General features: G+C 42.8%; 1 protein-coding gene across 3 annotated transcripts in view; it reads left to right on the forward strand.

Moving 5' to 3' along the window:
• The window catches only part of ADAMTS12 (ADAM metallopeptidase with thrombospondin type 1 motif 12), a 343,919-nt gene that overhangs the window by 255,080 nt on the left and 74,172 nt on the right, over positions 1-14,667 (forward strand). For 2 of the 3 annotated variants that reach the window (XM_043600301.1, XM_043600310.1), the window contains exon 14: positions 5,796-5,916. In XM_043600301.1, the coding sequence (XP_043456236.1) occupies positions 5,796-5,916 (121 nt within the window). Of the gene's footprint in view, positions 1-5,795; positions 5,917-14,667 lie in introns of those variants that run through there. The other variant, XM_043600321.1, reaches the window with a different exon arrangement.

Consider the following 14,667-nt stretch of genomic DNA (forward strand, 5'->3'; position numbering starts at 1 on the left):
CAGAGCCTGAACCAGGGCTCAATCCCATGAACTGTGAGCTTATGACCTGAGTCAAAATCAAGAGTGGCACTCTTAACCAACTGAACCACCTGGGCACCCCAGCCCCTTCCCCATTTTTAAAAAGCTTACAGTAAACTTTTCAACTTATCAAAGATGTGAATTTAAACTTAGACCTTTCAGAGTATCTCCCGTCTTTAATCACAGGCATGACAGGGAATAAGCTTTTAAACATAGGGGCAGATGGTCCCATGCTTGCCCCCAGCTTGCCTGGCTGTGCAGCTTCACCTACTATCTTAGGGCAGTCTGCTAGTCTTCAGTTCTTACCCGTTTCTCCTGGGAACCAGTTCTTGAACTTCAGTTTCTTCTCTCTCCTCTCTCCCAGTCAGTATAGCTCTGGGTTAACTTCCTTCCTAAGCAGCCCAGGTCTCCTGATCTATCACATCAGAAGTCCTGAGACTTCTCCTCTTAGGTTTTCATCACCTTTCACCCTGGACCTTGGATCTGTTCAACTCTGCTTTGCTCTTATGATCAGACTACTGCACACTTCTTTTTGTTAAGTTTATTTATTTATTTTGAGAGAGAGAGGGAGAGAACGTGGCAGGGGGTCAGAGAGAGAAGGAAAGAAGATCCCAAGTGTGGAGCTCTCAAACTCATGAACCACGAGATCATGATCTGAGTTGAAATCAAGAGTCGGACATTTAACCAACTGAACCACCCAAGAGCCCTCAGACTACTGAACACTTCTTAAAATAAACATTCAACTTTGTGACTTTGTGCCTTAAAGTCAGTGGTCTTCAATCCCAACCGAGTCTTCCACCTTACCTGACAGTCTTTCTGCCTGTCCTCAGTGATCTCCCTCTCTCATTTCTCTCAGTAACTGTCCTGAACTTTCTTTGCTCTCTCTTAAGGCCATTTTGGCCGTTTCAGTGATTTGCTGAACATCCCCATATCAGTTTCTCCAGGCCAGATCTCCCTCCAGAATGCCAGATCCTAAGCCTCAAAAATTATGATGAGGACAGCATTATTGCTACTGTCCCTTTTATCAAATGACAGTATCGTTTACCTGTTCTTTTCAGTTAAGCCTAAATCTGCCCTGTCATTACACTTAAAGTTTCACAGGCTAGGAATGAGTCTCATCTTAGAACCAGACATACTTTCAATCTCTACCTTTGCCACAGGGCTGTAGAAAGCAGTGATGACATTCCAGGTGGATTAGGTAATTGAAATTGGTATTTCAGTTCTCAGTCACTTGAGAATTTACAAAGTAAAACAGTGTTAACCATAAGCAAAATATGAGAATTGCTAAGAATACATATTATTTATTCCCTAATAGGGCTGGAGATGTGGGTGAAAGACTGGAACCTGGTTTCTCTAAATAACATTCAAGATAGTACGCTCCTCAGCCCGAACAATGGGGTTAAGAATTGATGATATGCTTCTGCACAGAAAGGACGTAATAATCAGAATAAAAAAGGCAACCTATAGGGGCGCCTGGGTGGCTCAGTGGGTTAAATGTCCAACTTTGGCTCAGGTCATGATCTCATGGCTTGTGAGTCTGAGCCCCGTGTCGGGCTCTGTGCTGACAGCTCAGAGCCTGGAGTCTGTTTTGGATTCTGTGTCTCCCTCTTTTTCTGGCCCTCTCCCTCTCCCACTCTGCCTATCTCTCTTTAAAAAATAAATATACATTAAAAAAAGGCAACCTACAGAATGGATGAAAATATTTGCAAACCATACATATAATAAGGGGTTAATATCTAAAATGTGTAAGAAATTCCTACAACTCAATAGCAGAAAATCAAATACACCAATTTAAGAAATGAGTGAAGGACTTGAGTAGATATTTCTACAGAGAAGATATATAAATGGCCAACAGGTATATGAAAAGGTGCTCAACATCATTAAACATCAGATAAATACAAATCAAACCCACAATAAGATATCACCTCACACTTGTTAGGATGGCTAATATAAAAAAAACCAAAAGATAAGCATTGATAAGGATGTGAAGAAATTGGGACCCTTGTATACTGTTGGTGGGATTGTACAACCATGCAGCCATTACAGAAAATAGTGTAGAGGAGGTTTTCTCAAAAAATTAAAGCTAGAAGTATCATATGACCCAGAAATGGGATTTCTGGGTGTGTATCCAAAAGAATTGCAATCAAGATATTGAAGAAATAGGGGCGCCTGGGTGGCTCAGTCGGTTAAGCGGCCGACTTCGGCTCAGATCAGGATCTCGTGGTCTGCGAGTTCGAGCCCCGCGTCAGGCTCTGTGCTGACAGCTCAGAGCCTGGAGCCTGTTTCAGATTCTGTGTCTCCCTCTCTCTCTGACCCTCCCCTGTTCATGCTGTCTCTCCCTGTCTCAAAAATAAAATAAACATTCAAAAAAAATTAAAAAAAAAAGATATTGAAGAAATACCTGTACTCACATGTACTCAGCATTATTTACAACAGCTAAGATATGGAAACAACGCAAATGTCCATCAACAGATGAGTGGACAAAGAAAATGTGGTCTATCCCATGTTGTATACATACTTTGGAATATTATTCCAAAAAAATTTTTTCCAAAAAAATTTCCAAAAAATTTCAGCTTTCCAAAAAAAAGTGAAACCTGCACATGTGACGACATGTGCCTGGAGGACATGATGCTCAATGAAACAAACCAGTCACAGGACAAATGCCACATGATTCCACTGTGGGAATCTAAAGTAGACTCATAGAAGCTGAGAATAAAACAGGGATTGCCAAGGGCTGAGGGGAAGGAACCATGGAGAGTTGCTATTCAATGGGTATGAAGTTTCAGTTATGCAAGATGCAAAGTCCTAGACATCTGCTGTATATGTGATGCCTATGGTTGACATGCTATATTGTGCACTTAAAAATCTGTTGAGGGGATAGACCCTCTCACTGGCCAAGTTTTCTTACCACACATGCACAGAAAGAGTCATAAAGAAACTTTTGGAGGGGACGGATATGCCTGTTACCTTGATTATAGGGATAGTTTCAGCGGTGTTTGTGTAAGTCCAAACTTACCAAGTTGTTTACATTAAAGATGTGCAGTATTTTATGTATCTGCTATACCTCAATAAAGCTGTTTATTTATTTAATTAATTAATTCATTTATTTTGAGAAAGAGAGAGAGAGTGTGAGACAGCATGAGCAGGGGAGGGGCAGAGAGAGAGGGAGAGAGAGAATTTCGAGCAGGTTCTGCACTGTCAGCACAGAGCTCAATGCAGGGCTCAATTCCAGGAACTGTGAGATCATGACCTGAGCCAAAATCGAGAGTCATTCACTGAACTAATTGAGCCACCCAGGCACCCCGAAAACTGTTTTTTAATTGTTTTTTAATGTTTATTTATTTTTGAGAGAGAGAGAAAGAGAGAGAGAGAGGCACAGAGAGAGAGGAAGACAGAATCTGAAGCAGGCTCCAGGCTCTGAGCTGTCTGCACAGAGCCCAACACAGGGGATGGGACCCACAAACCGTGAGATCATGACCCAAGACAAAGTTGGATGCTTAACTAACTGAGCCACCCAAGTGCCCCAAAAGCTGTTTTTTAAAGAAAGGAATTATGGGAAATCAATTTTTTTTTTCAAAAATGTTGCCCATTGGAGGGGCTGTCTGGCATGCTAGGAGTCACATTAGAGGAGAGTCTTGCTGGAGTCATTGTCCACACTTGTTAGCAGCAGGAGAGCCACCACTGATTCTCCTGAAGACAGAAAGACAATATTGTTGTGGGCCCTTTTGCCAGAGCACATGGCATGAAAAATCACGGTGAAGTCTGTTTATTTTCCCCTGAGATCCCCTGTGATTTATGTGGAGCAAGGAAGCCTGACTTATGCCCTCCTAGGCTTTCTGTTACACACTTATTCAGTGTTGATTATGCTGCGTGCAGCTGATGGGCAAAGTATTTGGGGTGAAGACTCTACAAGAATGCATTGAATATTCTATGGGACATATTCTGTGAGACACTTGACTTGCTGGGTCTCCCATCTCCCACCCCCACCTCCGCTCCCAAGTATGCAGGCAAATATTGCTGGAGAGGAAAGATGGGCTCAAGTGTTTGTTTTTCTGGTTTTCTTTCCTTTATTCTTCACATTCTTATCTATCCCTGTTTGGCAGAGATTTAAAAAGAACACTTTAAAATTACTTTGTCTCAGAGTAAGTTTCCCTGGCTCTTCCCTAATCATTGAAGGAATGAAAGTCTATGGGCGTATTATTTGTAAAAGTCAGCTTATTAGAGGACCCTCCAGCTTGATGTACCTATATCGCTTGTGAAAGGTTGACATTTTATTCATGACCACTGAGTATACATCCATAAAATTCCTTTTTTTCCCCACTCTGATTGGCATGATTAATTTTTTTAATCTCTTAGCACTTTGTTTTTTCCCAACGGGTCAGGTAGCACAGTCCTTGGACCTGAAGAGACAGTTAGTTTGAGGAATGGAGTTATTTTCTGTCAGTGGCCATTAATCCTCTGTTCAGCTGGTGGAGGGAGGGTTATATTTAAAAACCCAAACTGTTCTTCCCTTCAGTCAATTTGAGATGGCTTTAAAAATGACAGGAAATGTGATGAGCACCAGCGGATGTATGGAAGTGCTGAATCACTATATTGTACACCTGAAACTAATTTAACGCTGTATGTTACCTCGCTGGAATTAAAATAAACACTTAAAAAAATAAATAAAACAAGAAAGGGAATTGTCTTTGAGGAAGAAAAAAACTACGCACAATTCTTCACAAACAGAGAAGAACAATCTGACCAGTAGAATATGGTACCGTTTCCCCTCTCTTTTTTACCAGAGAGCAAACAACAAAGACCTTCAACTTAGACACTTTCTATCTAAGTGTCATGATGTTTTGGTATCTGATGATACATGATGAACACGCCTTTTCCAGTGTGGGGATTTTAGGATGGGAAAGAGTGGGCCATAATGATGGGCTGAGGAGAAGGATCCATGGAGAGGGAAAGAAGGTGACTGAGAAGGGCCGGCAGGCAGAACACTAGGAAGGGATCAGGTCCAGAGCACATGGGTAAATTCAGTCTCAGCTCACAGGAGAAAGCTCTCAATGGCTGGGATATGGCAATGTGTAAAGTGCATTGGGGGCTGGGGTGATAGGAGGTTCAAAAGAATCTGATGATGGTCAACAGGCACTGATTTCATCCCTCGTGGGACTCAAGGAGTCTCAGCATTGAGCCAAATCATCCTCCATGGCTGCTGGTTCGCCTGCTGTGCTCAGACAGGAAGCAGAGATAACCTCAGTGAGGAATGTAAAGGGACTGAACATTATAGGTGGAATAATTACATCATCCCTGGAAACTCTCATTAGAGAGGAAGGGGAATGAGGTTTGTACATAGGGAGGGGATTTAACTACTCCATCAACTCTGATTCCAAGACATTTTCAATGTTGAATTTTTGGAACTGTGTCAATTCTGCCTGTGACTCAGGGGAAATTGGAGACTCAGGGAAATCAGTGGGTACCTCTTTCCCCTCTAACCATCCTTTACCATCTGTGGATGCTTTGGATGCTCCTCTGGCTGTCACCAGGAAAAGGAACTGTTGTTCCTGCATCTGCATGGTTCTTGCATTTGGATGGTAAAGGTATATCCTTTACCATCAGTGGATGCTTTGGATGCTCCTGTGGCTTCCTCCAGGAAAAGGAACTGTTGTTCTTGCATCTGTCCCCAGCCCCGATCTCATCAAGAGCAAAGGGGGAAAGGAGAAGTCAGATGTCCAAGGCAGGTGTGGCATTCCCCGTCTATGTCAGTCACCCTCAGCCTCTCTTTCCCACAGATGGTCGGCTGTGACTATGAGATCGGCTCCAATGCCACGGAGGATCGCTGCGGTGTGTGCCTTGGGGATGGCTCTGCCTGCCAGACTGTGAAGAAGATGTTTAAACAGAAAGAAGGATCTGGTAACAAACAAATAATTGAAGTGGCAGGGGACTGAGAATAGAGGGCAAGATTGATCGCTATGTTTTAAAGCAGATTGTAGCTTTCAAAGAACTCAACATGGATATAGCCTTCACTACAAAGGGATAAGGGCTCCTTGACAGTTTTAGGAAAGGAGTTGATGGCTAGGCAATTACAGGAAGCCTTCCAGCACACAGGGATCTAAAGTGACCTGAGGGCTGTCCCCAGGAACAGGAATGAGTATGATCCCTGTGACAGCATCCAGGACTGAAGGCCAATGGCTTAGGAACAGACCTTGAACCGGGGGAGAGAGAGAGATCAGAAGGTGCTGGGAAGGGTGCAGACACAAGGCAGGCTCTAAGAGAGAGAGCAGAGAAGCCCAGCAGTGGGATTAATGGCGGAAGTCTCGGAGTGTACCTTCAGGGCCAAAGGAGAGGCAAGGCAAAGTCACTTCAGCTTGCTCTTCTTCCCCATTTCTCCCTGGAAGGGATTCCTACCCACTGGTGCCCTATGGCTCTCCAGGTGCTTGCTGCTACCTGATGTCCCCTCCTTACCTACACCCTGCTGTTCCTTTCCCATGATGACCTTTCACAAGGTTTCTTCTTTGTGCAGCTCTGGGCTGCTAATAATCCTTGGGAATGAAGAGCTTACCCTCACCCCAAGTCAGCTATGGGATCTGCATATTTGTTTTCAGTTAAGCTGGTCCCATGGCACCATCAGTGATTTGTATATAGCTGAAGGGGTCTTGGGAAGGTCTAAGTTAGGCCCAGAGATGATGAAGATAACTCAGAGTATCATAGCTCAGGCTCCCACAGAAATACACTAAGATAAGAATTTGATACAAACAGTTTATTTGAGGGTCGGAGGATCCTGGAAAATGCCAGTAGGGCATGCAGGAAATAGAACGGGGAAAGGAGGAGAGTCAAGAAAGGGTGTGTCAGTAAGCCAGTGACCATTACGTAGGACCCAGTATAGAATTGTATATGAGATGGGGCGCCTGGGTGGCTCAGTCAGTTGGGCGTCTGACTTCAGCTCAGGTCACGGTCTCACTGTCTCTGAGTTTGAGCCCCGCGTCGGGCTCTGTGTTGACAGCTCAGAGCCTGAATCCTGCTTCAGATTCTGTGTCTCCCTCTCTCTCTCTGCCCCTCCCCTGTTCACGCTCTGTCTCTCCCTCTCCCTCAAAACTAAATAAAGATTAAAAAAAAATTGTATATGAGAGTTTTCCCACCCAAAGGGTAAGGGAGCTGAGACAATGTATGCCAGCTCCCACTGGTCACTGCTCAAGGCTACTTTGGGGAGGGGACAGTTATGTTGTTAATTCTCTGGATTCCAAAGAAATCTGGGTGCTGGGAGTAGGGAGTCCAGTGTGCACTACCCAGGTAGGTCCTGAGAAGAGAAGGGCACCCTGGGAATGACACCCAGGGTGGGAAATGACAGGGACTCCCAGATGTAGTGGGTCACCCTTTTCCTGGGGCCCAAAAAAGCAATGCGTCCCTTTTAGACATGTTCACCACCCAGGATGAAGTAACTGAGTATGCCCTCAAGTATCAGGTGCATTGACTAAATACTTTATTGGTCCTTAGTACACATAACAGTGGATGACCCAAATGTGTTTAATTTCTACACCTATTTTTTTTATCTTTGACTATTGAATTAATAAGGTTAAATTGTAAAGTGAAATGCTTGTCTTGCCCTTTAGAATTATCATTGAAGGATTATATTTTATGTCTATTTGATGGCTTTATTATGCATGAAATGTATCCTTTGCATTACTTATTAAGAATGTGAATAATAACCCAGTAGGTCTTAGGCTTATGATCAAGCATCCTATGATAGGTAATATTTATTCAATCTTGTAAAGCTGTTATGTAAGTATTTTCCAGTATTTAGATGTGACCTTATTTACTTGGACTATAAAATAACCCTTCAAATCATGTTTCAACACTTAATCTCAGTATTGTTTCTTTGCCTGTAGAGGCTCATATCTTTGGCTTCAGATATGCTGTGCTCTTAACAGTATGGTAACTCCTTTGAAAAGCAGAGCTTTCATTCTTGAATCTCCACCACTTAACCTTTTAAGTAAGCCCTTAGGAAATCAAGCTGTAGTTCTGGGTTTTTATCATCTCTACTCTGGTTTCTTAGGAGAAAGGATCAGAAGCATCTTGAGGCTTCCTGCCACCCCCACACATGCCTTAGAGACCTTGATACCGCTGTCCATGTGCCTACCACTGAGCATTTGGCATCCCTTGTGACTTTGGTTTTCATTTCTCCTTCTCTCATTTGCTTCCCTGAGGACTTCTGATGGCTCTTGGCACCCAGGGAGGTGTGTCCACTTTGGTTTTTTTAACGTCTTATTTATTTTTGAGAGAGAGAGAGACAGAGTATGAGCGGGGGAAGAATAGAGAGAGGGAGACACAGAATCTGAAGCAGACTCCAGTCTCCAAGCTGTCAGCACAGAGACCGACGTGGGACTCGAACTCACGAACCGTGAGATCATGACGTGAGCCAAAGTCAGACACTTAGCCGACCGAGCCACCCAGGAGCCCCTGTCTACTTTAGATTGTACATATCCTGACAGGGCTTCCAAGCCCTCTGGCACTGCTACCCCCAGCACAGTAGGCAAATCCAGCCAGATCTCACTCTGGACTCTGTCGACACCCAGCTGGGTGGTGGTCTGTGTTCCTTATGTCCACCAGGCATTCCGCAAGTCCCACCTTTGCTGTGTGCCTAATAAAGCTAGATACATCATAAAGACCCTGGCTGCCACTACCCCACCTTGGGAATGGAACCACAAAGTGATGCAAAACTCTGTGAAATGGAGTTAGATTGCATTGGGCAGATTGATTCATCCAAGGGCCAAAGTCAAAAGAGGGAACTTAACAACCTCTTTTTGAAGAAAACCAAGGTATAGTTAGTTGTTTTCTGTGCTTACCTATATGCTGTCTTGTATTGCTGCCTTACTTCTGCTTCTGTTGTATTCTTTCTTTCTAGTGCAGTTATAAACTGAGGGATGAATCATCTTTTAGGCTCTATCACCACCCTGCCCAACCCCGCGTCAACAAACATAATTTCTATCTATAGGAGGTATTCAGTAAGCGCTTATATAAATTTGAATGAAAAATGCTTTTCTTAAGGTGGTTCCATATTCCTTTGACAATAAAGGAGACCACATCATTAACAGTTATGCTGATGGAATATCTGAATCAGATATTTTCCCTCCATGATACCCTGCCTATGGGCCTTTTTGGTTTAGCTGTAGCTCTTTATTTTTTTTTTTATGTGACTTGGTACAATATTGCATTCGTAATATTGTAAACCACTATTGTAATATTGGGTTTTTGTCACTTTCTGATTCTGGCCCACAGACATAAATCTCGGAATCCTTCCCTTCTTATGAATATCCTGAAGTATTCTTTTCTCCTTGTCTCTCCACCCAGAACTGTGGAGAACTTTGGTGGCTGGCAGTGATTGGCTTGGGGCATTTCCATTGTAACTTCATCTCTCTGGTCAGGAAGGCATCCCATTTGCCTTCAAGAATTTGTGACACGTGGTGAGCCCTTATGGAGGATTATTCCCAGAGCAAGTATATATCTGCAGTCATTTACATGGGAGCTGTGGTTGGAAATGGCTTTACACTTAGGCATCAAATCTCCAGAGCCTTGTTACAGGCTCTTGTCACAACCATGATCTTGAGAGAAAGCCCAGTGTCTCCTTTCTGAGAGAAGTAAGCAACTATCAGACAACACTAGAAAAACGATGAACTCGGGCAACAGGTACAACTAGCACTTGAGGCAAGATCATCTCTGTGACTAAAAAGTGATGCGAATATGTAGTCAGTCACCTAGAAGAATTCAGAAATCTTTCAAACTTTGCATGGCCTAACTGACCCATGTGTCTGTCTGTGTTCTCCTCCCTTTTTGCTTTACTTTGGCTCATTGATTTCTTTTAACAGAGTAGGTTTAAAACGAAATGGAGAAGGTCTGCATTAGAGATGCTCATCATGAACGGACCCATCTTCTCCTCCTCTCTGGCTGCTGCTGCCTTTGACTATGGAGATATGAAATATTAGCCCTGTCCTTTTTTATGAAGGAAAGAAAGACGATGATGGATGATGTGGAATTGAAATAGGCTGAGAGGCAAGAGACCAGGTGCTGATCCAGATTACCATTGACCATGGGGAAGTCACCCCTTTGGGCCTCCATTTCTGAGGCCCTTTTCAACCCTGTCTGGTATTTTTTGTCTTACCCCTGCTCTTAGCCCTAAGGCTGATCCTATGTTTATTGAAATCTAAGTGTTGAAGCTGGGCAGAGTCTCCAAGAAAAGATGTCTTTATTCATGGCTTTCTTGGGCTATCCCAATAGCTAAGTCCTTGTCTCTCTTTGTGGAGAGGACCTCATTTAGTAGATTTGATGCTGTGTGCCAGATGGCAGCATCATGTCATGCCTTTTAATTAGTGTCACACTTGAGGAACATTAGGCCCACTTTCTTGTAGACCCTCCATAATAGCTTCCATTTCCTCTCTTGGAGAAAGAAAAAAGAATTGGCACGTTGCTATAGTGCCATGGTTACTATGAGTAGACATGTCTGAAATTAAAGAACTTAGGTCCAGAATACAGTGAGCTATGTACAGATATCATCCGCTCATTCATTTATTCATTCACTCTATGACTTGAGAAACATTAATCAAGTACCTGTTGTGTACTTGGCATAGGGTAGGTAGAAGAAAGAAAAAGACAATGACTCTCTTCCTGTCAGCTTCTCTCCCTTACCCTAATGGGTAACAGGCCTGGGCCCCACTCTGCCACTTGGCCCTTAGGCACAACTTAAATGAGGAGCCTGGTTTGAAAGGAAGCTGATAGAACATTAAGCTCTGTTCTTCTAAGGGCACCCTGGGCTTGTTACCCAGAGCCCTGACTTCCATCCCAAACTCTCATAGCCCAATTTCTTTGGCCTCGAACCCTGACCTTTTGTCATCTAGTTCCTCAGCTTCGGGGTGTTTTTTTTTTCCCCACTGCTGCCTAATGTCCTTGATTCTGTATTACTCACCTACCTTGGTCTTAAATGTTAAAACCTGACAGTTTTAACCTCTTGGACTAATTCATTAACTTCCTAAAACCACCACTCTGGATTCCTCTGGCCTTGCTTGGCTTCTCTAGAGTTGACCATTGCCAGACTCAGTGACCACTAAACCAGCTCCTGGTCTTGCGCACACTGGCTGCTTTCATCTATTGCTGGGAACAAGAGACCGCATTCTCTGAGTGCCCTGGAACTCTCATACAGGAAATTGTGTCATTTAACTCAGTGCCCAAAGCACCAGCCTTGATTCCTACTCCCCTTATTTAATCACAACCGGAATGTTTTCAGACTTCAATTTTAAGATATTTTTATGGGGCACTTGGGTGGCTCCGTTGGTTAAGCACCTGACTCTTGATTTCAGCTCAGGTCATGATCTCACGGTCATGATATCAAGCACAGCATTGGGCTCTGTGCTCAGTGTGGAGCCTGATTAAGATTCTCTCTCCCTCTCTCTCTGTTCCTCCCCAGCACGCATGCACACTTGTTCACTCTCTCTCTCTCTCTCTCTCTGTCTCTCTGTCTCTCAAAAACAAACAAAGCAAACCCCTGTAAATTAAAAAAAAAAACTTACAATCTTTTTATTGACTAGAACAGTTTCCATACAAAATTCACCTTATTAAATATTATTTAAATATTGTTAAATATATACCAAATATATTTGCATATCTGTTTAGTGGGTTTGATGCACATACTAGAGTTATTGTAACTCTCTTGGCATAATATTTAAATTAATTAGGTTTCCTCTGAGATTCATCACAATTTCATTTTCACAATTAAGCATGTTGAAAAAAAATCTGCAGTCTAGAAAGCAGAGGAAAGACGCAGAAAGTTTCTTCTAGAAACACTTGCTGCCAGTGCCCACATCTTTAGGAAATTCCTGGAATGGAGTATGCGGAGCAACTGCCTGGACCTGGAATTATTCCTGAACCTGACCACATGATACCCATCCACTTCCCGATCCTGTGTGTTTATGTGCTCAGTTCTTACAGTGGTAGCTCCCGTGTCTGCCAGTGATCTTTTTGGTTGTATTAAATTCACCTGGAGTGAAGAATTGACACCAGTTCCAAGTTATGTTAAGATTGCTGTCTTAATCCCATAGTGAGGCATATTCTGGACTTTTTCTTGGGACCACTTAGTTTCTGTCGCTGAGGAAGTGCATGAGTGAATGGAGCCCATCAACAACACCTCACAACACAGGTTAGGGAGCTGTGACAGCAGTATGTGTGCAAGTTCGATTCAAGTCTGGGCAGTGAGAAGGAAGAGGCAATTTTAGGAACAAATGGCATGGCTTCATGACTCAAAGCTGCTCCTATGCCAATTCTGCAAGATTCAGTTTGTTTGCTGTTGGCTTAAGAAAGAATAAGGTCCATTCTGATTTTAGGTGGGGGAATGACATGAAGGGGTCAGTGTCATAGAAAGACTGGTTTGCCAACAACATACACAATTGCCTGGGACAGGGTAGGTAGCCCAGTGCTAGAAGATGAGTCCACATGGACAGCATGAGAACATTTTCTTAGAAACCTGAGGCAGAGGGTAGGGCATAATAAAAAGAGGGGATGTGGCTTTCTGGAAACCAGAATATCACCTTACTTGGAGACTATCCTAGATCATGTTTTCCAGGAGATCCCAGGCTGGAAGGAAGGAAGGGAAGGAGAGTGAAGGGACCCTCTACTTGACAGTTTTTGTATCAAGAGGGCTCAGGGCTGCCATCCTTTCCCAGAAGCATTTAGGGTCAGGAAGCCCCCGTCAATGTCTGGTCTCTCTTCTATGTTTCTTTTCCCCTGGCTTCTCGCAAGAGGGTTGTGGTTGCTCGTGGTGTTTTCCAAGGTCCTGGTGCCCTTATAACCCTCTTTTGAAATAATTGAAGCTAAAACTCTCAACCTGGACCAAGGCAGTTGGGCTTTTCAGAAGATCTTCTGGGCATATTTATGGGTAGTTCTTCCTCCTTCTCATGTGAGAGCAGGTCAAGTGCAGGTTGATACCTGTACCTGACCCTGATGTGTCATTGCTGTCAAGGCAGGCCTCAGGAGATGGACTGGCCTTTCCCAGAGCCTCCTTACATTACACCAGGAGATTTGGGCCTGCACTGAGGATTGTCTTGCTTGCTGCAAACTGACAGCATAAATCTTAAGAAAAAAAAAAAAGATGAGCTGGTAGTTGTAGATAAATTGTCAGGGGGTTAATAGTCTGACCTCATTATGAGCACATTTTTATTAAAAATATGCTACTGGGTAAATTCTGTTTTGTGAATTGCAAAGAACAGTTGGATAAGGTGCACTTTAGCACCAATAATCCATTGTTATCTCTTCTAATGACGGTTTCAGAAGTGGGGCCGGTCTTCTGCCCCATCCTCAAAGGCCCCAAGTATTCTTTCAGCTCAAGGGACTCAGGACTCAGTGATAGGCTGGCTTCTCCAGGTGATCTCCATGGGCCCAGAGACTCCTTCTCTGAGGTCAAGATTACATTTTCCTACTTTCCCCATTTTCTCGGTATTACCCCAATACTGGTGCAAATGACTGATGTTTACTAGGGAGAGTGGGAGAAAGTGACTTTCTGAATTTATGTACTCACCATTCTTAGTACTTTGGAAAAAGTCTTATCAACCCTGAAAGCCTTCCTTTGATGCAGAATAAATGTCTCAATAACTTTCCACCCTTACTTTTTAATATGATTCTTATTTCTGTAAAGAAGACCCTTGAGGATAAGATACTCAGGAATATTCTCTTTCTACCAACCACATTTTCTTATTAAAAACAATATATTAAGAATTGGTTAGCAAACCCTGGGTATAGGTGTATGTACTTTCTACCTAGGTGTGTGATGTGGATAGATTTCTTCTTTGTGTGGGAACCCGGGTTTCTCATTTGATAAACAGAAAGGTTTATAGCCATTCATTTCCATTTAAATGTCCATTAGTAGCAGATTGGTTAAACAAATGGGTTTACATCATTTTTGCAGTTGTTGAAATGCTCAAAAAATATGGAAAGATATGTAAGGTATATTAAATTTCAAAAGCAGTGGTTGGAATAGTTCACATAGTATGATCCCACTTGTTTAAAAAATTATGTGTATATGTGCTTATACATGCAAAGAAAGATTTTGGAAGAGAATCCAGGAAACTTATTCACTGTAATTGTCCTTGAGACATAGGACTGGGGGTGAAGGGAAATTGAACATTTTACTTTTCATTTTATATTCTTCTCAAGTATGGGCTTTTTTGTCATGTGCAAAGGAGTCTGCTAGAGATATTGTGGTTCTTTCTAACTCCAAGTTACCATAATTTTATCCTTTGGCCTTCCCCCAGATATTCTTTTGCAAAATACGTGGTAGAAATGTGCATTACTTTTGCTCATGGCTAAATCGATCTCAGTTTTCATCTTCTGTGAACTGCCTGTAGACTGTTTAGAAGCAGCACTTATATTCACTGGAAGCTTTTATTTTAAATCTGATGTACCTCCCCTTTGAAGTTTGCAGAATCTGGATGACAAATATTTCTAAATTTGGATTTTTTTTCTTAAGTGGAAGATAAAAACGCAAACTCCGGGATTTTTTTCCATCTAGTTCCCTTTGGTTTTTTTTTGGGCGGGGGGGAGGGATTGTTTTGCTGTTTGTCTGCAAAAAAAGGAGATAAGGTGATTGTCCTGCTATGTAATGCCAGTTGAGCTTTCCGCATGAGT

This window comes from Prionailurus bengalensis, chromosome A1 (assembly GCF_016509475.1).
Source record: "Prionailurus bengalensis isolate Pbe53 chromosome A1, Fcat_Pben_1.1_paternal_pri, whole genome shotgun sequence".
In the NCBI taxonomy this organism is placed as follows: Eukaryota; Metazoa; Chordata; class Mammalia; order Carnivora; family Felidae; genus Prionailurus; species Prionailurus bengalensis.